At 58.0% G+C, this 24,927-nt stretch overlaps 1 protein-coding gene across 14 annotated transcripts in view; it reads right to left on the bottom strand.

The window, feature by feature from the left end:
• Positions 1–24,927, bottom strand: part of INPP5A (inositol polyphosphate-5-phosphatase A) — a 181,576-nt gene that overhangs the window by 76,077 nt on the left and 80,572 nt on the right. For 7 of the 14 annotated variants that reach the window (XM_082407081.1, XM_082407089.1, XM_082407086.1 and 4 more), the window contains 2 exons: positions 23,203–23,303; positions 19,645–19,732 (listed from right to left, as the gene is read on the bottom strand). In XM_082407081.1, the coding sequence (XP_082263207.1) occupies positions 19,645–19,732; positions 23,203–23,303 (189 nt within the window). Of the gene's footprint in view, positions 1–19,617; positions 19,733–23,202; positions 23,304–24,927 lie in introns of all 14 variants that reach the window. The other 7 variants (XM_082407084.1, XM_082407087.1, XM_082407080.1 and 4 more) reach the window with 2 other exon arrangements.

Genomic DNA, 24,927 nt, shown 5'->3' with positions numbered 1-24,927 from the left:
ACAACAGTTGTGATTTGATTTGATTTGTTCTCTCTCTTTTGAAAACCCTTTAAATAATTTCGATGGTTGGAACAAGAGCGCACATTTATTAAATAGCGTAGCTCTGACCCAAATGGGGCCGCAGCCCCGCCGATTCAGGTCACAGTGTAACGTCTGCTGCCGCTCGTAGCAGCCATTATTAGACAGGCACAATCACATCATGCATTACTGGCTCTCGTAAACTGATAAATAAACCTCAGCCTTGCCCATTCCCGGCTGGTCTGGCCCCAGCCTGGAAAGATGCGTCCAGCCGTGTTTTTCCTGAGTGGCGGGTGGGAGTGGAGGATTAATTTAAAAAAATTAAACAAACAAAACATCACCTTTGCCCGCCCAGTACCTGGGGCACTGGGCACAGAGTACGAGTCAGAGCCTCTGACTGATTCTCCTGCACAGGTGTTTCTCCACCTGAGCCACTTACGGGGGGGGGGGGGGGGGGGGGGACCACACACGGGGGACGGTGTCCACAGCACTGGAGGGGCTGCTCCAAGGGGACGCCCGCCGTCCCTGGGCCTCATCCTTCAAATCACCAATAAAAGCTGACAACCAAACATTAATATCAAGATGAAGAGAGAAGTGTAGCAGTTTCCGTCTGAAAGATGTGTAAGCGCCCTGCGGCCCATCTCTCAGGGCCTCCTTGGACCATTGCGGACACTGTGCCGCCCGAAGGTGGCCGGGAGGAGCAGGAGAGCCACAGCAGGGGGCCAGGGCCTCCCCGTTCCAGGGGAGCTGACCGGGGCTCGGTAGCCTTCCGTCGCCTGAAGGTCCCTCCACTTTCTGCAGAGGAGGGAGGCTGTGGTTGGCACTTCCCCACCATGTCCTGCATGTTGAACGGGCCCTGCCTGCTGCCCGTCTGTCGATGTGACAACCTCCCGGTCCTCGCCGTCCCGCCAGCAGGATGGTGGAAAATCCACGCAATCGTAGAAGCATGTCTGCGCGTGGCTCTCCTCTTTGGCTTCTGACTACAAACATCCCGACTACAGATTATCATGTGCGAAGGTGAGGAACTAGACAGGAAGGAATTTTTAACGATGCATTAAAATTAACCACAACGTGGAGGAGAGTCGGGCACATGATTATTTGATTTTAAGGCAAACGCGGGGAGGGGCCATCAGGGTGCTGACATTCCTCCCTTTCAACCCGGAAAACAATCATACAACGAGGAAAACCCCAAATCTCAACCCACTTTTCCTTGTAATAGTTAAAAAGCAGGACTTCTGAAAGGCAAGGGATACAAAATCCAGGGAAAACCATGGGACACGCTGATTTTCAGGACAGGTATTTGTGTGTGTCTCGGAGGTGGTGCCCTGGGCTCTCGGGACACAAGGCACCCGGGAGGGCGGCTCTAGGTGAAGGTGACGGGCTCGGCACTGTCGGCCTTTTCTGAGAACACCAGGAATCCTGCAGGAACACGGGACGCGGATACAGTTTCCGGGCTCCGTCCGCTTTTCAGCTCCTCTTGTCCGACAGGCCTGGAGCAGGAATAGCTCCGTTGGCGGGTTCACCCTGAGGCGGCACAGTCCGGAGACGCTGGCGCCCAGCCACTGCCTCGGAAAGGTCTGGGCAGGACGGGGCGGCCTCTTGACGGCTCGGCACCCGGCTGCAAAGGGGGGTGTGGCGCCCCTGCCAACAAGCCCCCCGCTGACGGGGGCCCTGATCCAGCACCAGCCCTGAGAGCCACGCCCCGCCCCGCAGACGGCAGCCACAGCGGCCCCCATCGGGACCCCTGCACCGGGCTTGCCTGACGCCACTTCCTCTCGTTCGGGGGCAGGGCTGGGGCCAACAGGAAGCAGCACAGTCTGGGTGGGTGAGTCGAACAGACATAAATCCAGAAAGGATGTGGCCGACAGGCGGAGCCCGATGGCCACGTCCCCCGCTGAGTTACAGCCCACGGGCACCGCGAGGCACGGACAGGGAGCGGGACCTCTGCCAGCTGGCTGCGCGTGGCGGGCACCAGGCTGTGCTGTTTGCCCACGTGGGCCTGGGGATGAAGGCACAGGACAACCGGAGACCGGCCAGCGAAGCCCAGCACTGGCCACCCTCACGGTCCAGCGTGAGGACTAACGCCCGGACGGCGGATGCAGCTCCGTGCACGCAGCGGGCATGAGCCGGGCGCTGGCCCACGGCAGGCTGTCCTTCCCCGGAGACCCTGCACCTCGCTCTCCTCAACGGGCTGCGGACGGTCTACAAGGCAGAGCCCAGCCACCCCACACCACCCCGAGCTCCGCCTGGACCCCGGCCCGTCACAGGAACTCAGGCGTCGTCCATGCGGGAGGCTGGCCGATGCCCACCTCCCCGGGAGCCCCTCCTCACCAGGCCTTCACGGTGCCCTGTGCCCACCCTCCTCTGGGGACGGGCTCTGAAGCCCGGTGGGCCACACCCCTGGGGCTCAGCTCCCGGAGTCCACTGTCCAACTGCAGGCGTCGGGGGGGGTCTGCTCGGAGGTCCCCCGGCAGCAATAGGCTGGAGCCCCGGCGCAGCGGCGCAGGGTCCCGGGAGAAGGGTGGGGGGCCTGGTGATCTGGGGGAGCTCGGGGCTGGGGGGCGGGGGCGTGCCACACAGGCTGAATGAGCGGACAACAGGTGAACTGTGCGTCGCCGGGACCACTCTTCATGTTCACTGCTTCACTGATTTCCTGTCAAAACATGCTAACAAGCCTGAAAGTCCTTAAGAGCTTTACAATTTTTCAGTTGTTCACCAGGACATTCCAGGAGCTGCATTTGTTTCCAGGCAGCGGGTGACACGCGCTCCATCACACCTGTCTGCCCCTGACCGATCGCCACCCGGGCCCTGTCGCTGCCACCGAGAGCCCGGCCCGATTCCCACCCAGAGAGCCGGCCGAGGGTGCGGGAAGGGCCCTGCCAGCGGCCCGCAGTGGTGGGAGGGAAGCAGAGACAAACAACCACCTGGACCAGGAAAACTGCCCCAAGCGGGGCTTTGGGCAAAGGAACAGGGGCCCCTTCACCAAGGAATCACACCAATACGGCCACGACCCTGCACACACAGTGAGCGCTATGTAGGTGGGGGACAGCCGGGGGACACCGGGGCGGGCAAGCGCAGGCAGCTGTGTGATCAGCCTGTGGCGGGCGGGGGAGCCGCGGCCGCGATGGGGACCACTCCTTACACCACGCGGCTGCGTGTGGGCCACTTCCTGCACCCCCCGCCCCAGGGGCTTCTTCCTAGCCCCTCCCCACACCCAGCCTGCAGACCCCACGCCCGTCTCACAGGCCTCATCACAGGAACGTAAATCACGTGCAAACGGACTGGGCAACTACACACCAAAAGACAGCGCCCGCCAGCCCAAAGTAAGGAGAAAATGCGCACCAAAGTCAACACTAATTATTTCATTGAGTTGGAACAATGTTACATTCAAAATCAATAAAGCCTTATTTAACCTAAAGAATGAATTTTATACTGATAATGTCTGCATAGGGCACATGTGAAATTGAAAATTATTCACACTCTGCTGTTACTTCTTGCGGAACGTTAAGTTTCCTCAATCATAAGACATACAGAACGATTCGTATGGCTTTTACCTGGAGTCAGCTTGTAATGGAAATATCCTTTTTCAGTTAAATCATTTAAAGTTTGACTGCTTATCAGCCATTAACCACATGACTAGATATTTTTCACAGTGTTATTGATGGATATAGAAAACTGTATAGACTTAAAGTTTGCAATTAATTGAGGCGTGACATATCTACACACCTGTGAAACCATCACCACAATCAAGGTAACAAGCACATCCGTCACCCGGGGGGGTTTCCCTGTGTCCCTTGGTCCCCGGATAATCCCCTCCTCCAGTCCCTGTCTGAGGAAACCACTAACTACTTTCTGTCATTGTAGATCAGTTTTCGTTTTCAAAATTATACAAACGGAGTCACACAGAATATGTGTTTCGTCTGGCGTCTCTCACTTGGCATAATCCCTGACATCCATCCGTACCATCTCCTGTATCAACAGTTCTTCACCTTCCACTGCCGAGTGGTACTGTAGCTGGTCTATCCACTGACCTGCTGTTGGCTGTTTGGGTCGTCCACAGTTTGGGGGTAAAGTTGCCATAAACACTTATGTACAGTCCTTGTGTGGACATGTGCTTTCATCTCGCCTAGGTGGGTACCTAGTGGTGGAAAGGCTAGGTCACATGGTAGGTGTAATTTTAAAACTTAAGACACTCCCCACGTGTTTTCCCCAGTGGTTGTGTGACCTGACATTTCCGCTGTAGCAACATCTGAGAGTTTGGCTCTTCCTCACCCTCTCCAGCACCTGACATGGTCAGTCTTTTCACTTAAGTCTTTTCACTTAATAGTGGAACATTTGTGATCTTTAACAAACAATGTGCTCTTCATCGCATTGCTCTAGCGACTGATGGTGTTGAGTGTATGTTCACATGCTTATTTGCCATTTCTATACTTCATCCGGTGAACTGTCTGTTCAGATCTTTCAGAAATTCAGTTGTCTGGTTAGTACTGATTTGTAACAGTTCTTTATATGTAGTACTCTAGATAAAGTCCTTTATCAGAGATATTTTACAAATATTTTCTCTTTGGCTGTGAACAATTTTTGTATCTTTTGAAGAACAAGTGTTTTTCATTTCGATGATAGCTTAATGTTTTCTTTAGTAGTAGTTTGTGCTTTTTGTGTCATATTTAAGGACTCTTTGCCGAAGCCAAAGTCACTAAGATTTCCTCCTATGTATTCCTATAGAACTTTTACGGTTTTAGCTCTTACACTAGGTCTGTAGTCTGTTTGGGTTAAATTTTCATAAGTTTTGAAGTAAGGATTGAGGCTTTGTTGTTGTACATGGCCATCTGTTACAGCACCAGCTGGGAAAAGATTATTGTCCCCACACTGAGTTGTCCCAATACCTTCGTCAAAGATCAATGGTGGGGGCTTCCCTGGTGGCGCAGTGGTTGAGAATCTGCCTGCTAATGCAGGGGACACGGGTTTGAGCCCTGGTCTGGGAAGATCCCACATGCCGCGGAGCAACTGGGCCCGTGAGCCACAACTACTGAGCCTGCGTGTCTGGAGCCTGTGCTCCGCAACGGGAGAGGCTGCCACAGTGAGAGGCCCGCGCACCGCAATGAAGAGTGGCCCCCGCTCGCCGCAACTAGAGAAAGCCCTCGCACAGAAACGAAGACCCAACACAGCCAAAAATAAATAAAAAAAAAAAAAAAAAAAAAAAATCAATGGTGGGTGGGCCTGTTTCTAGATTCTCCATTTTGGTCCATGATCGATTTCTCTGGTTTTACAAGACTACACTGTCCTGAGTACTGTAGATTTATAATAAATCTTAATCAGGTAGTATAACTCCTCCATCTTTGTTCATTTTCAAAGTTGTTTTGGCTAATCTAGGTTCTTTACATTTCCATATAAATTTTAGAACCAGTTTGTCAATTTCTATTTAAAAAAAGAGTCTACTCTGATTTGGATTGGTACTGCACTGAATCTTTACATAGATTTTGGGAGAAATGACATCTTAACAATACTGAGTTTCAATCCATGAACATGGTATATCTCTCCATTCTTCTTTAATTTCTCTCAACAGTATGCTGTAGTGCTTATCTTTGGCCTAAGTTATTCTAAATATTTCATATTTTGGTGCTACTATAAATGGTAATGTTATTTGAATTTCATTTTCCACCTAAATCATTTACAAGTTGACAGCTTACAAGCTATAACTACATTACTAGATTTTAAAGACATAAACAAAATACTTTTCCATTAGCAAATCCATTCTGACTATTCATGAAAGCACTGCATTTTGTATTGTTTTTCCCTGAAGGAGATATTGTCCTCATTACATTCAATGCAGTCAATTCAGTAAAGTTGATCTCAAGCCTCAAACAATTTGCCCTTGGCTCTGGACTGTGTTTTCAAAACTACAGCACAGAGGGGTGGAGATATGCATTGGAAGGTGCAGTGTGGTTTGGCTGGAGTGAAAGGGTGTGTGTGCAGGGACGGGGGATGTAAGCTGTACTCCAGGACTGGTCACACCCTGGCTTCCTCATCCCAGGAGACTCAGAGTCTGCACTGTCTTCACCTCCTGGATTCGGCCCATTTCTCCTTAGTGTTCGCTAGGGGACATGCCCTGGATGGCTCAGGCTCAGAGAGAGGAAGGCACAGAGTCAAGAAAATAAAACCCAAGTGGGTCACTACTTCTGGTGCGCTCTGGGTACTGATTTCAACAAGAACTTCAAAGCCACATCTATAGGCCTTTCACATTCCAAACAACCCGCCCATCCCTTCCCTGCCTCTCTGATGGCCTTACCTCTTTTCCCAAAACTCTGCAATGGTTCCCTGCCAACCACTCAAATTCCTCTGCCTGATGCTCAAGGAATCTCCAGGATGCTAGCCTCCTCCCTCACTGTAATCTCTCTCAGACAGCCTGTGTTCAACGGCCAGAACTACCCCCATGCACTGCCCACAGCCGCCTCTGTGCATCAGCGCACAAATCCACATGCCATCTCCCTGAGGCCAGGCCGCCTGAGCACCAGCTCCACCTGCTCCTCGGCACGTCTCCTCTGAGGTCACCAGTAAGGGAAGGAATCTTTTCCTGCTATTTCTTTTTTTTAAAGTTTGTCTAAAAAAGTCACAGTTCTGCAAAGCTTATTATGGAAAAATAGCAGTGCCCTGACCATTTCAAGTTTCACTCCCCAGAGGCTATTACTCTCTTTTAATTGTTTCCTTTGGCATGTCCCTCCGTATCTCTAAAGCTTACAATGCTATTTCTTGATTTTCTAGTCTTCAATATTGACTACTGATTTTTCCACTGTGGAAGATGAGGATTTAATCCCTTTACACCACCTTCCTCCTTCATTCACATGACACACACACACACATACACACACACACACTATCCCTCATCCCCATCCTCCGGATAAAAACACATTTTTACTTAAATTAATAATCAGTATTTATATCATTATAACTTTGAAAATGCTCTTCACAACAGAACCACTTATTTCATTACAACTGCTTTTCGTCTCTTGAACAGCTCTTTGTTTTCCCTGGAGTTCATCACTGCCTTCTTTTTTTGTTAACTGAGTTCTTTAATATACATTTATCATAAGTCATTCACACACTCTCTAAACCTCACCTCAGTATGTTTCCACATCAATCTCACCTGCTTGGAGACTCTCTCTCAGAAACTTAACCAGCTGCATGACTGCTCTCTTGCCTGTTACACGATTATCCTCCTGGGATCTGCCTTCACTACTGACCTGGGGGTTCCCTTGAGAGCTGAGAATCAGGCCTAGCACAGAGGAGCACACATCAGTGTTTCCCAAGCTGAACAGAAAGGGCATCCACCCTTCACGCCCAGGGAGCCAGGTAAGGCCCTCTGCTAAGAGCCCAGCAGACACCTGGTCAGGGCGGAGGTAACCAGCCCTCACGTCTGAGCTCTCTGCTCCCGCCCTCAAGGGAGCTGGTGTGCTCAAACCGCTGCTTCCTGTGCTTCCTGGATCTTTGGGTAGAGAACCAAAGCTTCCTGACAGAGGGCACTGGGGACATACTATTTTAAAAGGCCTTACATATCTGAAGTACCATTTTCATTTTTCCCTACCTGCACGTTTATAAGCCGGCTGGATGGGAATTCTGGATGGGAATTCCGGCATGCCACAGGTTAAGGTCTGTCCTTTGCCTTCCAGTGTGGCCTTGGAAGTGGGCACTGCCAGGGTCCCTGCTCCTCTGGCCCTTGCCCTTCCCTCTCTTCCCTCAGAGTTGCCCCATGGGGCCTCGATGCTGGGTCTTTATGCCCTCACTCCCTCAGTCACCAGGGTGGGCTGCCCAGGCAGGACATGGCCTCAGGGGGAGGCAGGCAGGGGAGGCCACCCAGGGCCACGTGCCCCACGGCCAGCAGCAGGCCATCCCCAAAGGGGCCCAGGGGGCACATCCCCGAGTCTGCCCTGGTCTTGTGCCCACATGACTGCCCTGCCTGGACTGCCCTTTGCCCCTTCCTTCCCCGCCCACTCCCGCACGTCCTTCAGGGTCCCACTAAACGCCGCCCTCAGAGCGGCCTGCTCTCCACTCCTGTCACCATCGGGCCCCGCGGGCGCTTCTGAGCAGCAGACACGGGCACATCAGCTCTCTTCTCACCTCCTAACTGCACAGCTGTGGGCCTGCCCCAGCGTCCACGAGGGCAGAGAGTGCAAGGATGTCAGGTCACGTGTAGGGTCACATGCAGCATGTCACACGCTGTGGGCTGAGTGTCGCGTGTCTGCATGTTTGCTCACTGGAGTGTGCAAGCTCCACGAGGGCAACGAGCGTGAGTGCGCTGTGTGTAGCGCACGGGGAATCGCAGGCAGCGCGGCGTGTGTCCTGTGTCTCTGCGTCCGTGGCACCCGCGGTAGACCCAGCACACAGAGCACAGCACGCGTGTCCTGCAGCAAACAGAAGGGCTCCACCGCACCTTCGAGCCCCTGCCGAGGACAGCAGACTCCGCTCTCAGAAGGCCGACCCCTGTGGTCTCGGCTCCGCGGTGCCGGCACACCAGAGGACCGGGCCGCGCCTGCCGCGAGGAGCCTTCTTCAGCTGCCCCCGGCAGTCTTCTCGGTCTTCGGTGGGAAATGGCGGGCAGTGTTCCGAACTTCCTACGGCAGCCAGCGAGCCTCCCGGGTGCACCTGAAGGGCACGTCATCCTCCGAGACACGTGTTCGCATCTGAAACGTGGCTTCTGGGGGGAAGTGGTGCCCGAAGCGAGGGGCGGTACCAGTGCTCCAGAAATGGGCATTACGGCTGGAAAATATGACCCAGGACTGGACACTCAGGGGTGTCTGGCACTCAGACAAGCTCCCCGCTAGAGAGAGGTCGTCTCAGCCCCCAGAGAGCAGGCCACGTGTCCAGGATGGCGGGGCTCCTCCCACCTCCCACCCAAAACCCCGACTGGCCGACGCCACACCTGGGGGTCCTGCACCCTGCCACCATGCTGGTACAGCAGCAGCCATTGCCACGTCCCCCTCAAACCACCACCTCCAAACAGGATGGAGAAAAGCAGTTCCTTCCTCCCGGACCCTCCATCCCTCCCAAACAGGCCCGCCTAGACCCCCGAGGACTCTGGCCTCTGTGGGACCCAGTGACACCTCCGTGCCCCAGCCAGTGGCCCTCCTTCCCTCTGGCCAGCACGCCAGCCACTCTCAGAAATGTCTCCAGCCTCCCCGAACTGTCCTGGCCTGGGCGATGGTCAGGACCCCAGGCCCTCGGGCGAGGCACTGAGGCAGCCTCGTGGCCTGGGATTCAAGTCCACGTGGGGCAGAGAAGCCTCCACGGCCTGGGCCTCCTCCTCCACCCAGTATGGGCAACCGTGGGCCGCGTGAGGATCCCGGGAGAGGCCTTCCGTGGAGGGCTCCCACTGGAGCAGACACGGGGCCCTGCACACGTGTTTTCCGTGTCACCAGCACTCAGCATCACCAGTGGGACGGCCCACACAGGACCTGCAGCCACTGCTTCCCACGGCCATGAGCAGGCACACAGGGGCCCTCCTGGAACTAAGCGCCGCACGGTGGCCTTGAGCACACAGAGCACGGGGTGGGGCAGCGCACCGCCCCCCCAGGGCCCCAGGCACAGCCCCCTTCTTCCTGCCACCCCGGGGTCCAGCCCAGGGAGCTCCCACGCCTGGCGGTGCCCTGTTCCAGCCACCAGTGGGAACGGTCACTGGCTCTCGGGGCAGCAGGACCGCTGTCGGCCACGAGACGCGTTTAAAGTCTGCGGTCTTTCCAGGTGAGTTTTCATCCCACAACGGCCCCACAGAAGGCGCCACACAGCACCTCCTCTGTCCTTCCCGAGTGGCCCCCAGCCCCCAGCCCTCCCGCCTTTCTGCCAGGCCCGCGGACCCAGACTGTGCGGCGACCCGATGCGCCCAAGCTTTCGGTGCCTCTGGAGGGGAGAGCCTCCGGAAGCACCCGGCCCGGCGTCTCCTCGGCTCCCGGAAAATCACCGCATCCAAGACTCAAGCCGCGTGGTTGCAGACGGCTCTCGGACCCCCGGGGTCACACCCCGGTGGGCAAGCGGGTTTTCAGAGGCCCCGGAGGGCTCTGCCCCCGCCGCTGGCCCTCAGCCAGGACACAGCCAGCTCCGCGGAACGCAGAGCGGATCAAACTAGCCCGGCAACTGTCCTCCCCGCTTGATAGCCCAACGCCAGCTCATCCGTTAGAGGGAAATAAAAGTCGAGCCTAAATGCATAAAAAATTATGACGGAAGCCCTAAATAAGGCCCAGGCTGCAAGCTTATTGAGTCAAAAATCAATCAATCAATGAACGAGTGGATTAGGCGCACCTCATAAGCCCCAAAGAAATAATTTGCCCAAACACTGGGATTTAACAGTTGAGGACCAAATTCCAACACTTTTAGGAAGTAAATAATGAAAAATCAATTTAAAGAAAAAACAGATCAAGAACCCTGGACCCTGGCATGCGGACACATTTATTGCCGAGTGCCGTCTCTCGGCTGACCCGAAAACTTCGGAAGGTGTTTATTTACTTTCAGCACCTTCCAGAGATCAATATTTTTAATTTGGATCCGAGTTATTATTTTTCACATCACAGCAGCGGGGAGCAGAGTAAAGTGGCCCATATTTTAGCGCTAAAAAGATCGATATGACAGTTTCACCTTCCCTGCAGCCCCCGCCGCTGCCAGGCCGCACATCACCACGTCCCACGGGGCTGCAGGGGCCGCAGCGGGAGTGGCCGTCCCCCTCCCCCGAGGCCGACAGCCGTGATTTAGCTGAGCGTGGAGGGCCCGGTGCCCTCGGAAAACCAATCTTGCTTCCCTCACTTTATCAGGCCTGTCTGGACCCACAGGCGGGGCGAGAGGCTGGGAGACGGGGCGGGGCCGGAGGGGGCCCCCTAAAGCAGGTCGGTTCCCTCATCAGGATGCATTTGCCCTCCTCCCCTCCCCTGGATCAGAGAACATCAGTAAGCTCCTTACTTTTCTATAAATTTCCCCTAAAATCTTATCCAGGAGAGCAGAGACAGGGAAGGGGCAGGTGTCGGAGCAAGGAGCCAGGAGGGTCCGGGAGGGCGTCTCCTCGGAAGGAGTGTGGCTTCCGGCCTGCACCCCGCACAGGCACTGGGCCACCTGGGGCCAGTGGAGGGCCCTGGGACCACGACAGAAAAAAGCAGCTGCCACCACGGCTGGAAGGCAGGCCCAGACCCCCCTGCAGAAGGAGACCACCGAGGCCAGCGCGGACCCTCCAGACTTGTGCTCCCCTGGTGAGGAGGGGAAGGAGCCCCCAAAGCAGGGAGGAGAAGGAAGAAGAGGGGACTGCTTTGTTGGTGACCTGCCTTCAAGGGGTCCCGGGCCCAGGAGCCACCAGCATGGACAGTGGAGCGAGTGGGAACGCGGATGGACCCTCCAGGGCGAGGACCTCCTCGGGGCACGCACAGACCCCCATGCCCACCCGAGGCGCCACGGCCTGTCCCTGGGCCTCCTGGTCCGACGTGGAGGGAGCAATGCCGCCAGGCCACTGCGCCCTTCTGGCCTGGGGACCCGTGGACGGGTGGGTTTGCAAAGCGCAGCTTTAGGCCAGGGATGGAGAGGCGCTTCCTGGAGGGGCCTGAAAGGGTCGCTTCTCCCAACTTCGACTTCATCCCCCCGACCAGCGAGGCCACGGTCCCGGGAAACCTTTGTGAGCCTTGAATTTGCGTCAGTGGGTTTCTGGTCTGGCCGCACTCTCACCCCACAGGAAATGAAGCCCACCCGTGCGCCTCCTTCCAGGGGCCAAGTTAACCGCGGATGAAGGTGGAGGCCGGCGGTGGGAAGCGGAGTGGGGCGAGCCTGGGACCCTGGGCAGCGCGGGGCCTCCATCTCCCAGGCGCAGCCCCGGAGCCCCCTTCCTCGCCGGCCTTCCTGGTGCCCTGGGGACACAGGTGCCGGCCGCTGACGGGCGCTGACCCATCTGCCCAGACGCAACCCCACTTTCCGAGCTTTGAGGGGAAGTTGGAACCACCGCGTGTTCAGGCAATGCCACGGTCACCAAAGCCGTCCTGGGCGCCCGTGCTGGGCACTCTCCCAGCCCGCGGAAGCCCGCGTGGCTGCCCCGACCACATGGCTCCCCCTGGGCCCACGACACCGGCCCGGCGCCAGCAGGAGGAGCCCCCTGCCAGCCTCCGGCCCGCGCTCCCCGGGCGTCACGTCCACTGGACAGACGGCCACGCGGCTCAGGTCCCGCAGGCTGACACCGGACAAGGGGGACTCGTGAAGGCGCCGCCAGAAAGGCCCCTCCCACCACGGACGCGCGCGGGGCTGACGCGGTGCCACTGCGGGAGGGGAGAGGAGGGGAGGGGTGAGGCCACGGCACGGGGCAGCCATGCCCGCCCCGCCACAGAGACGGTGGGGGCCGCCTGCCCTCTGAGGGGGCGACGCCCCCCAGGCTCCCTGCCCAGTCGCCCGAGCAGGCCGGGTCGGGAGGCTCTGGGGGGTCCTGCCCAGCAGGCTGGAGCTGATGCCCGTGGCCACCAGCTGCTCCACCAACAGGTGCTTCGGGGAGAAGACCAAGCAAGGGCCTGCGCCTGCACCTCGCATGCTCGGAGCACCAACCCTCTGTCCCGGGGGGGCTCCCCAGGGACTGGCGTCAGCCCCACCCCTCAGGTGGCCCCCCTGGTACTGCACGTTGGGGTCTCTGGGCCAGGCTGTGTGTCCTGCCTCAGGAGCGAGGCGCCCACCCCATTCTCCTCCTCTTCTCCATCACAGGTGACCAGGTGAGGGGGGGAGGATGCGGGGTCCCCAGGTGAGGGGGGCTCATGAGTGGCCACTGGCTGTGCCTGCTTGGAGCCTTCACCAGCCCTGAGAAGCCCTGAATTTACACGATAAACAGCCCGCTCTCTTTCCTCTGAGGAAAGTCCCAACCCACCTTGGGGCCCATCCTTGTAACTGAGAAGGTTTCTTCCAAGCATTCTTGCACGAATCACTTTTCTGACAAAATCACAGATTCACATCACGTGCCCGACTACTAACGCTCTTCCACCGGACTCCATGGTTAAATCCAGTGACGTACGGGGGCGCTCACACTGCCACTGCTGGCGCTTCTGTCACGAGCACGCGTGACACACGTGGGGAGCCAGGCCCTGGGACAGGGCAGGATGTGCGTATGAAAAGGAGGGGCATTGGAGGGAGGAGGGAAGGGAGAGGCCCAGGAGGAGGAAGGCTAGCACTTCTGATCTCTCCTGGGGCAGCCGGCCCGCGGGGCCTGCGAAGGAAGGGCACCCAGGGAGGACAGGGCTGGTGCAAAGGGCCTGCAGTAGCTGCCGGGGCTGGAGGAGGGAAAGAGCGGGACGGAGGGCGCGCAAAGGGCCTGCAGTAGCTGCCGGGGCCGGAGGAGGGAAAGAGCGGGACGGAGGGTGCGCAAAGGGCCTGCAGTAGCTGCCGGGGCCGGAGGAGGAGCCCTTCCTCGGCACGCGGGCTGCAGAACGCGGTACCATCGCGGTCCGGGAGGGACGGCTGAGCGACGGCAGTGCCCCCTTCTCTTGGTCTCCTCTGTATTTTTTTTTTAAAGGCATTTTTTTTTAAGATTTTTTTTTTTGCATGTGGACCATTTTTAAAGTCTTTATTGAATTTGTTACAACATTGCTTCTGTTTTACATTTTGGTTTTTTGGCTGCCAAGCATGTGGGATCTAGTTCCCCGACCAGGGATCGAACCCACACCCCCTGCGCTGGAAGCGCAGAGTCTTAACCACTGGACCACCAGGCAGGGAAGTCCCCTCTCCTCTGTGTTTGCAAACGTCCTACAGGCACAGGTGAGGGTCAGCCGGGTGTGCGGGACGCGGCCCCTGGCTTCACCCCATGCGTGGGGTCCCAACAATAACGGGGCTCATCCCACCACGTGGTGCCTGGGAGGGACTCGGGAGCCGCCCAGCAGCGGCACTGGGAACAGGGAGCGCGTGGGTCAGGCCTTGCGGGTCCCCCGCAGTCACACCTCAAGGGACCCCGCAAGGGGCTCACCGGGTGCCCTCTTCTGGGCACTCCTGCTTGCAGTGAACACGACCCTAGAGACGTTCACCTTCCGTGAGCGCACCTGGCATGGCAGGAACAGAACCCGCGTCTGAACTCTCACCGGGGGATTAAAACTGGGCCACCTTGCCTCTTTCAGGCAAACACAGAATCACTGGGGGACGTCGGGCGTCGACGTCGGCCAGGAGACCTAGGGTGTTTACCACCTCACCACGGAAAACGCTTGGGCGAAGGCCGTCCAGGGCGCTGGCTGCACAGCCCCACCCTTCCTCTGCTGGGCGCCCCGTCCAGAAGCCCACGTCCGCTCCGGCAGCCTTGGGCAGGGGGCGGGGCCGGGGAGGGCGGGTGCCTGGGGGCAGCTCCTCCCTCGGGGGTTGTCGCGTGCCCTCCAGCCCGCCCCTGCCCCCACCTCCCCAACTATGCCCTGCATGAGCCTTCTGTCTTCCCAGCCTCCACTCGGGGAAACTCACCCAACCCGCGGTCTTCAATGCACATACACCCCGATGGCCTCGAGGTCTGTCCTCAGGCCGGCACCCCCCGTGAGCTCACACTGGTGCATCCGTGGCTCTGGCCCCACGCTGGGGGCGCCCAGGGGCATCCACGTCCAACCCACCACTGCATCCTGACCCCTCTGGCCCAGGACGCCTCCTTCCCTGCTCAGAGCACGTCTGCCGAGCACCGGCCCGCGCTGGCACAAGCCCAGGCCCCGGGCAGCACAGGAACAAGGCAGCTGCTCCCGGGCTCTGGATTTGAGGAGGAAGACACAGTCATCGGAAGGCCAACCCCAAGCACACCAAGGTGGCCGGTGCCCGGAGACGAGGGGGGCCCGGGGTCGGAGGGGCTGCAGCAGCCTGTGAGCTCCCGCCATCCCGTCCGGCTCACCTGTGGCTCTGTCCACGCCCAGGGCCAGGTCCTTGGCCCATGATGGCGGTTAATGAGCTCCTGGGAGCAGGACGCGCGATGTCAGCACGCAAGCCTGCTGGCACCTCTGAACGAACAGACTTCCAACTCGACTTTCCCGAAGGAAATGCAGGTGGGCAGGGACCCGGCCAGCGGGCAGGGCCTGAGGGAGGGTGGCCCGCTGCAGGACGCCCAGTGGGGGACACTCTGTCTCCTCAGGCCTGAGTAGACCAGACGAACCACGTGCTTAAGTGAGTGGCCACTCGGGATGGTTCTTAGGAGCAGACAAAATTTACCATAATCATTTTATTTAAGTCTAAAAATTGCCCTTAGATCAGCTCCTGGGCCGGATGGGAAATGCTGCTTTGCCGCCATCTCCTGGTGAAGATGAGCAACTGCAGGCTCCTGGTGTGCCACTGCGCCCAAGGCCACGCCCCCCAGCTCGCTGCCCACCCAGCCACAGCTCCTCCAGGCTGCAGACCCTGCTGGCCCAGAGCTCCCCCAGGACGCCGACCCCCAGGACACAGCACCCCAGGACGCTGACCCCCAGGACACAGCCCCCCCAGGACGCCGACCCCCAGGACACAGCCCCCCAGGACGCCGACCCCCAGGACACAGCCCCCCAGGACGCCGACCCCCAGGACACAGGCCCCCCAGGACACACGGCCCCCCATGTTTCCGTGAGCCCCCCCACCGTTATTCTCATCACCAGGTGCAGCTGCAGGTTCAGCTCTTTCTGGGAACAGGCTGCAATTTTCTGATCCCTATTAATACCTGTGACAGCATTTATGTACAAGATAAATTCATTTCAATTTCCTTTTTCAATTAATGGCCTATTATTTGAACCACACTCAGCTAAAAATATCACTCCAATACTATTCATCTTGTAAAAATTAAATTTTCCTCCCTCTGACAGCCAGAGGCCACCAGGCTGGGGCGAGAGGGTGGCCAGGTACCCGGCCAGTGCTGCCCAGGTCCCCTCCAACGGGACGTCCAGGGGCCCCGGCAAAGGCGGTTCCACGCACGACGCACTGAAGGGGCGAGGGACAGGCATGACGGGGCCGGGGCCGCAGGGCCAGGGCCAAGCAGGATTTTATCACAAACCATTTCGGTCCCAGTCAGGAGACGGGTGACAAACACACGCCTCCCCCGGGGAAGAGTCAGGGATGAGGTCCAGACCCGGAGCGTGGAGCACCGCTGGCCATTCCCATCCCCCCACCCCGGGAAACATGCCCGCACTGGACTGTGGTTGTAGGAGGGGACCGCCGGCAGGACAGCAACCCTGGAAGGCAAGCCAGGCCACAGCCTCGCAGGGCCAGCCGACGCACCCACCCCTCCTTGGGCAGGCTGGGCCTTCATCCTCAACTCCCAGACACTGCCCAGTCCTGCAGACACCTGCAGCCACAGCCTCAGGGCCTCACACCTGGGCTTATCCCCATGTCTGATGCGGTGCTGTCCCGTGTCCCTGCCCAGGGAGGTGCCAGCCCTGAGCGCCGTCCCAGACTGGAACCTAGCAGGATGGCCCTGTCACCAACTAACGTGCCATCAGCGTACTTAAGACCAAGAGAGGAAAACGCTGCCGGTTCTAATTGAGAGATGCCGTGGGTGTTAGATGCACCCTGGTCTCAGATGTAAATGTGACAATCGACTCGTGGAAGAACAGGCTGGATGTAATATCGTCCTTAGGTATCTCAATGCACCAACCGGACAGGAAAATCTTCCGGGCGTGTCATTTGTAGTGTTTGCAGTGGTTGCAGATTACTCAGCATGTGGCTGGTCCACAGTGTAAAAATACCTAATTCTGGGTACTTAAAATTACTTCCAACTTTTGTTATCCAATAATTTTTGATGACCATCCTTATACACACCAGTTTGCAAGACGGCTACTTGTCCAGTGAAGCTGCTGAGTGATGGGAAAGCTCTTTGGCAGGTTTCTGTTTTCCATTGCAAATCGTGAAATCACATTTTAAGATAAATCTCCAGGGATGAGGAAGGCCAAAATGGAGCTCTCAGCCCCCAGGCGCCTCCAACGCAAACCATTTCTCAGCCCACCAAGCATTTGGCTGGAGGAGAGACGCAGGTATTACATCAGCATGTCACGACAGGTGACACAAAACAGACCACGGAGAACTAGAAAACTCAGCATTTCAAAAAACTATGGAAAACTTCCACAGACAGACAAAGACAGTGGGAGCTCCCGGCCTTCCTGAGGCTGCAGTTTTTGTGCACAAGAACCAAGGCCCTGTCCACTAACAAGCTGATACCCACGCTTCACTGTTGACTCAGCCCCAAGCGCACATAGGGCCCCGCGGGGCACGGAGGCCGGCGCCAGAATAACTCCCTCAGCGGATGGACGGCCTCCGCCCCAGGGAAACAAACGCCTCCACTCTCCCTCGGCCACCCACCCCTGCCTCAGTCTCTGGTCCACTGGGGAAGGTGTATCAGATATGTCAGCCTTTCTGAGGAATCAGTTTGATTTCATTGATTTTCTCTAATATTCTATTTTCTATTTCACTGACTTCTGTCTTATTTTATGATTTCCTTTCCTGTACGGGCATTGGTTAAATTTGCTCTTCGTTTTAAAAACTTCTAATGTAAGCATTTAATGCTAGAAATTTCCCTCTAAGCACTACTTTAGGTGCATCTCACAAATTTTGAAGGTTTTTAGTTTGTTTTTCGTGTAATTGGAAATAATTTCTAATGTCCTTTGTGACTCATGGGTTATTTACGAGTTTCTTGTTTATTCCCAAATATTTGGGACTTTTTCAGATACCGTTTTTGTTTACTCCTAATTTAGTTCCTCTGTGTGACCTCAATCTCCCACACGTGCTGAGCTGCGTTTTCGGCCCAGATTTCAGTGTGTGGAATGTTCCATGTGCATACGCAGGCCAAGACTCGTCCAGGCCCCAGACCGCCTGTGCTCTGGCCGCCAGGGTGGGAATGCCCGAGTCCTCGGGACGGACCCCCTCCCAACCACAGGCCACCCTGCACCCACCCCGACAAACGTCAGAGCAAGACTCGCCTTCCCAGGGAAGAGAGTGGAAGCCGACAGCCCCGCCTCGCCCCTCGGCGTGCCGCGTGCCACGTGCCACGTGCCATGTCCCCGTCCCAGGGCTGCGCGTGCAGCCGCCAGCCCCGTGTCCCACGGAGGCCCGTGAGCTCACGCCGGCTGTCAGGGACTCTGCCAGCTTTCCCGTACACGTAGCTGTGACACGGGTACCCACACGATGGGCTGCCACATCCCCTTGGGGAGCTGCGCCCTGCGCCCTGGCCCCGTCACAGCCCTCGCTCTGAAGGCTCCTTCGATATCAACTCGGCCACTCCTACCTTCTCAGAACCCACGCGGATGGTCTTTTTCTTCATCCTTTTACTTGTAAAATACCCATCTTGCCACCTAAAGGAGGCTGTGAGGACCCGAGCACGGTGTCCACAAGGCAGAGGTGACCAGGGCCACGGTGGGCCATGGCGGCTCTACTGGCCGAGCAGGGACCGAGGCCTCTGAGACGGGGAGGCGAGGAGGGGCCCCGCTAACCCGCCAGCAGCAACCCGGGGACGGTGCTGACCGCCGGACGCTTGTCACAGTGACTGAGTCTATGCGTTTACACACGTATCAAACTCGGACAGAGTCCAGCCACGACCTTTTCAAGCCCTTTCCTCTTCCTCTCCCGGCCCTCCTGGGGCTCCAGAGACACCACCTGACGCCCTGGCGCTGGGCGACACCCCTCGCCAAGTCCTTCCTTCTGCACATCTGCTGCGGCTGCTGCCCTTCAGGGAGCCCTTCCTGACGCTGTGGCCCTAACCTGCTGATAACGGTGTGGTTCTCATTCCAGACACTGCAGTTTTCATCTGAGTAAGTCCCACTTGGGGAAAGCATTTTTATTTGCAGGACGAGCGGAGGAGAAGGAGCCGTCAGGGAGAAAGGGGAGAGAGAGGAGGGGGCTGTGTCCCTGCCCTCGAGGCCTTGCTGGGCCCATCACTGTGGGGTGAGGCCCCTGCGAATGTGGGGAGGGTCCCCCCGCCGAGCAGCGTGGCAGAGGCAAGACCCCGGGATGCAGGATCTCACAGACGCAGCTAAAGGCAGAGACACGAATCTGCAGTCCGTGACTACCCCATAACTGGCATCAGACGCCCCGAATTTAAAGACTGAAACCTGGCAGGAGCCTCTCTAAACAGAGGGGAAGCGCGGTGGCATCTCTGCCCCGGCCACTCTACACAGGACGCTCTTCTCAGCCCCCGGTCCCCGCACACAACCCCCGGTCCAGGCAGCAGGCGTACGGTCACCTGCTGCCAGATCCCTGGGCCAGGGATACATTGAGGAGGGGACCCGGCAACCAGCACCTGCACCTGCAGCAGGGGGACGGCGTGAGGGGAAGGCCGCGGAGGACAGATGACACAAGACACTAAGGAGCACAGGTGACCTCAGGGCTCCCCAAACACGGGGCCTCCAGACGGTGAACCTCACACCAGCAACGGCCACTCAAAGCCGACCAACCTCGCTGCTTCGAGACGCCCCTGCCTGTCCCTGCACCCGGCACACCCGTGGCCACCACGCCAGCCGGGGCTGCTTCCCCGGGCATCCGCCGTCCCCCAGACCACTGTCGCGCTGTAATTCCGGCACGGCCGCCTGTGCCCGTGACAGAGCTGCCCACCGAGTCTCTTTACGTACTCAGAGGACGGCAGCTGCAGCAGACGCTTGGCTTGTCCCACGCTTACCGCACGGAGGGAAGAGCACTCACCGATTCCACGGAGGGAAGAGCACTCACCGTGAAGTGCTCCTGGGACTTGTAGTCCTCATCCAGGTAGACCCGCGCCCTGCTGTACTCTGTCATCGCGTCACTGGACAGCAGTTCTCTGCAAGGAGAGAGGGAGCTCGTTAGCGCACAGCCACACGCACACCTCGGCCTCCGACGGGAGCGCTTGCGAAGCACAGGAATGGCAGCTTGGAAACCATGCTTTACGTTGTCCTGAAAACAACAGCAACAGCGGGGAAGGAAGGAAGGGGGGGAGGGGGAAGAGAGGCGGAGGTGGCATAAACTGAGACCCACTACGCGCCCTCAGCGCAGGCCGCTCCGTGCCGGCCATGAGATGAGCAGGATGGGGGCCCCTCAGGAAGGCGACACTGGGAACTCACCCAGGGCCACACGCCAGGAAAGTTCGAGTCCACAGCCTGTGGGGCGTCCTGGCTGTCTGCGCCCGGTCCTCACAGAGGCCACACAGGCGCCCCCAGGCCTGGGCAGTCCCGCCCGCATTCGCTCCTCACGGGAGGGAAGCTGAGGACCGTGACCAAGTGGCCGCGGCTTTGCAGCAAGGAGGGAAGGGTCTCCAGACGTCCCTTATGAACAGGCTCCAGCCCTGACTGCACACCTCATGGCCACACTTTGTCACCAGAAGAGCCTTCAGCAGGCGACCTCGCCGCCACCTCTACAGACGTGGCCGGGGCAGAGCTGCCGTGCACCCTCGAGTTCTGTGATGGCGCCGAATGGACAGAGGCACCTGACCCCCCCACAACCAGCGCCCCGGCAGGGGGTGGAGGCCATGGGCACCGTGTGACCAGCCAGCACTCAGGGCAGGAAGAAGAGGGGCTCCAGCTTTAAGGAGTGACAATGAGGAAGGCAGGAAGGAACAGGGAGGAGGGGAAGGAAGAAGATAAGCCTTGAGGGGATCAAACTAGTCCTCAAGCACCTACCTGCCTGCTGGGATGAACCCCAACATGCTTTAGGGGCGAGGCAAGACGCAGACACCAAACACACACAGTAGCAGAATCAAAATTACTGACATGTGAAGAAGCAACAAATATGGCCCATAATCTACAAAAAAAAGCAACAGAAACAGATGTAGAAAGGATAAAAGTGATGGAATTTGCTGAAAAGAAACTTGAAACAGCTATTATAAATGTAACCAAAGATTTAAAGGAAAACATGGACACAACTGTAAGTTCCAGAGCTGAAAAATACAGCAACAGAAATAAATTCACTGAATAGGCCTAACAGCAGATTAAAACGTAAAGAAGAACAGACACAACTATCCAAACTGAAGCAAAGAGGAAAAATGAACTGAAAAAAAAAAAAAAAAACTGAAAGAGCTGTAGAGACCTGTGTGATAGTCTAACATCGGGAAGCCAGAGTCCAAGAACAAAAGAGAAGGGAAGAAACCATGCAAAAGCTTTTCCCAAATCTCAGTAAAGTCATAAACCTGCAGGTTGAAAAAGCTCAAAGAACCCCAAGCAAAATAAACACAAAGAAAATCAAACTAAAGCAAAACAATCAAGTTGCTGCTAACCAGCTAGAAAGACAAACTTAGCAGTCAGGAAAAAAGACACACTATATACAGAAAATTAAGACGAGAACAACAGCCCAGTTCTCCCCAGAAACAATGGCACACAGAAGACAATGGAACAATATCCTTAAAGCACTGAAAGGAAAAAAATGGACAAGCTAGAATTCTGTTTACAACAAAAGTATCTTTCAAAAACAAAGACAAAGACTTTTTTCAGATAAACAAAAGCTGAGAGAATTGATCAGCAGCAACTTGTGTTGAGATAAATGTTCAAGTCCTCAGGCTGAAGGAAAACGGTGCTGGAGAGAAAGCTGACTGTATGGAGAAAGACTCACCCTGGGAACGGCAGGTGACTAGTCAAACAGGTGACATGTTCTCTCACTTTTTAACCTTTTCAAGAGGCAACTGACTGTTTAAAGCAAAAATAACAACATGTATGTGACGCGGAGCACAGGCAGGAGACAACAGCAGGGGGACGGCAGGGGACGGGAGCCGTGGGATCCCACGAGCGCGGACGCACGGCCCTGCCGGGCACTGCCCGTCACCCGTGTCTGCTTGTCGCTGACGTGCCCAGCTTCTCCAAAGGTGTTCTTTTCTTACTGACTTACTGCAGTTCTTTATATATTTAAATACTGATGATTTCTGTCAGTAAAATATGTTGCAGATACCTTTTCCCAAGTGTGGCTAAACTTTTACTTTGTTTATAGTGTCTTTTGATAAAGCTTTTAACTTCAACATGGTCAAATGCGTCAGTCTTTTCTCTTGTGGGCTGCACTTTTGCACCTTTTTAAAGAAATGTCTCCCTAGATACTCTCCTACACTTTACTCTCAAATTGTCCTCGGGCCTTTTACATTGATTGACTCGGTAATAACTGAAATTCACCCCTGTGTGTGGAGAGAACTACGACGTGCTGGGGACCCAGCTTCATGGTTTCCTGGCCCAGGACACCAGGTGGTGCCGCCCCCCGACCCAGTTGCCACCTGCCACACACCGGGGTGAAGCGGGGCAGGGGCTCCGCTGCCGCGCATCTAGGTGCCGCCCGCACACACACACACACACACACACACACACACACACACACACACACAGGAGGCCCGCGGGCCGGGGGAGTTGAGGACACCCCCCTTGCTGTGCTTCAGAATTACTGCAGCGAGTCCTGCCTCTCTGCACTTCCATATTAATCCTAGTGTTAGTTTAAGTGTTAAGAAAACATTTTGATTGAAATTGCCTTAAATTATAGATTATTTGGGGAAAGTCTAGTAGCTTTTAAAAATTTGCCTTTTAACAAAGGACCCCACAATTTGAAGGCTGGAAACACGGATGGCTTGTGTCATTCCACGCCGCTGGGGACTCTGACAGGGGCTGAGGCCTGGGGCAGCCGCTGGACTCAGCCTCAGGCGGGGCCCCAGGCTGAGGGCGTATAGAGGCCACCCACCCGCAGACCTGCACGTGGCCCCGGCCCACCCCGCCCACAGCCGCCTTCAACGACCAGCCTCACGAGTGGCACGTGTCACCTCCCCACACTCGGCCAGGGCCCGGGGTCCGGGGTCGGGGAGGACAGGGCCACATCACAGGGGACACAGTGCAGAGAGGGTGCCCCAGGCAGGAAGGACGCTCCGGCGGCTGCCGATACCCAGGGCTGTCCGGCACGCAGCCTCTTGGCCCAGGCCTGCCGTCCCACCTGTCCTGCCCCCGCCCCTGCGTCCACCTCCCGAGGCCCGGGCCCTCGCTTCCCGTGCGGCGCCGGGCAGGCCAGCCGTCCAGAGCCACGCCGACGATGGCGCTCTGTGCCCCTCCCACTGTGACAGAGAAGCTGTGAGCTGCTGCGTGGACGTCAGCCCCCTCTGTCCCCGGCCGCAGCAGCAGCAGCAGAAACAGCAGGCTCACGGCCATCGGGCCACGCGACCGCATCTCGGCCTGGACCCGGGGCTGACGCTTCCGGGCCCGGGGGACGCGGTCACCCCACCCCGGGCCTCGCGCTCACACGAGCGTGCCCCCCCACCCAGGCGGAAGCAGAGGGGCAAGCAGCTGCCCCGGGACGTACCTGACAAACTTGTCCACGTGCGACATGGAGGCTTCATAGTTCTTCCCTCCGAACTCCTGGCAGTGCAGGGCCAGGAAGTGCGGCCTGTGCGCGTGGACAACCTGGGGAGGGACACACGGCAGCGTCAGGGCCCCGCGGGGCTCCTGCCGCAGCGCTTTCCCCGCAAATCCTGAGGATCACGGTCCCCGGGGCCGTTCCCTCCCCGTTGCCACAAATCCTCAGAACCTTCCTCAGTAATCTGGGCATTTCCTCCCGACTACGGAGTCCCACGTGTCAGCTGCAGAGAGCCTGCAAAGGCTCAGAGGAACAAACACACTTCCTAACCTCACACGTAAGGGCAGCCATCACTGATGCTGCTACGGCCCCCGTGAGGGTGCAAGCACACCCGTGTCGTGTGCGTGTCAGCGCTGTGCATGTGTGTGTGCGCGCGTCTCTCACCGTCCGGGAGGGAGCAAAGCTGGCCGTGCAAGGAGCGGGCGCCATCTCACGCCCGACCCGCACATCGCCTCCCCAACCCCACGGGGCAGGCTGGACACGGGACACGGGACACGGCTGCGGCCATCAGTGGGACCCGGTCCAGCCACGCGGCCCCTGGGCAGCGGAGCCAGCTCGGCCCACCTCCTCTCAGCGCCGCCCGCCCGCCACAGCCCACAGGGCCAGGCCCGCCGCGTCTCCCTGGTCACCAGGGTCCCCTGCCCCCTGGGCTCCGACTAAACTGGCCCCGAGGCAGCGCCCAACCCGCCCACACTTCGGTCACTCGACCTGGAGTCGGCCTCGAAGCTGCGGCTGCTGACCGCCCCCAGTGGCTCCTCCAGGAAGCTCACAGGGATGGTCCTGAGAGCACCATCCAGCTGCCCCCCGCTGCCCACACCCAACCCAGCACGGACCCAACCACCCCCAGGTGGTGGCACGGACCTGCGTCTCACCCCTGCCGTAAGCCACGTTGGGCATCTCAGGGCAACCCACAGGTCACCTGAGCAGGTGTCGACCCGCACGGGCTCAGGAGGGGGCCAGGCACCCACGGCCCTGCCCTCCTAGGGTGCTGGGGGCAGTGAGTCACCGAGGGGGCACGCTGTGTGGTGACGAGGCAGCCGTGCCAGGACACGCACCGGGGCGGGGGGGTGGTCAGCACAGCCTGGGGGAGCAGCAAGGGCAAGGGCTCCCGGGAGTGGAGAGAGGCCGCTGGGGCCCGACGGCCAAGGGCAGCGATGGAGGCATACCAGGAGGCCAGGCAGGGCACTTGGAGGCCCAGAGGCTGCCTGTCCCCGCCTGCGCCCGGCCCCTGCCCTTCCTCGGCTCTGCGCTTCTCCGCCCCCTCCCTGGTACCTGCTGACACGGCAACACTGCCGGCTCTGAAGCCCTCACCAAAACCCACAGAACTACCTTGTCCCTCCCCAAGCCCACCATCCCAGAGGCAGGTCCCCTACACAAGGCCATCCACGTCTAAGGCCACAGTGTCAGCGCCTGAACCCGACCTCGGCCACCACCGCGTCCTGCCCAGAGGTCAGCGCACCGTGGACAGGTGAGGGCTGCATCCAACGGGCCTTGCAGAGATGGGTGCTCTGGGAACAACGGCTGTGTGGTCCCTGATGGGCAGTGGCTGCATCTAGGGTTCAGCCAGGCCACGCCAGAAAGTCAGCCACGGGGACAGAGGACGCAGGGCATCAGGCCCTGGGTGCCACGCTTCTGCGAGTCTCAGAAGGAAGCGTTGCCCAGCAGTAGCTG

This window comes from Balaenoptera borealis (genome assembly GCF_965194805.1).
Source record: "Balaenoptera borealis genome assembly, chromosome: 10".
Classification (NCBI taxonomy): domain Eukaryota; kingdom Metazoa; phylum Chordata; class Mammalia; order Artiodactyla; family Balaenopteridae; genus Balaenoptera; species Balaenoptera borealis.
Note: the sequence above shows the minus strand (reverse complement) of the source record. Positions and strands in the feature narration are given on the sequence as shown.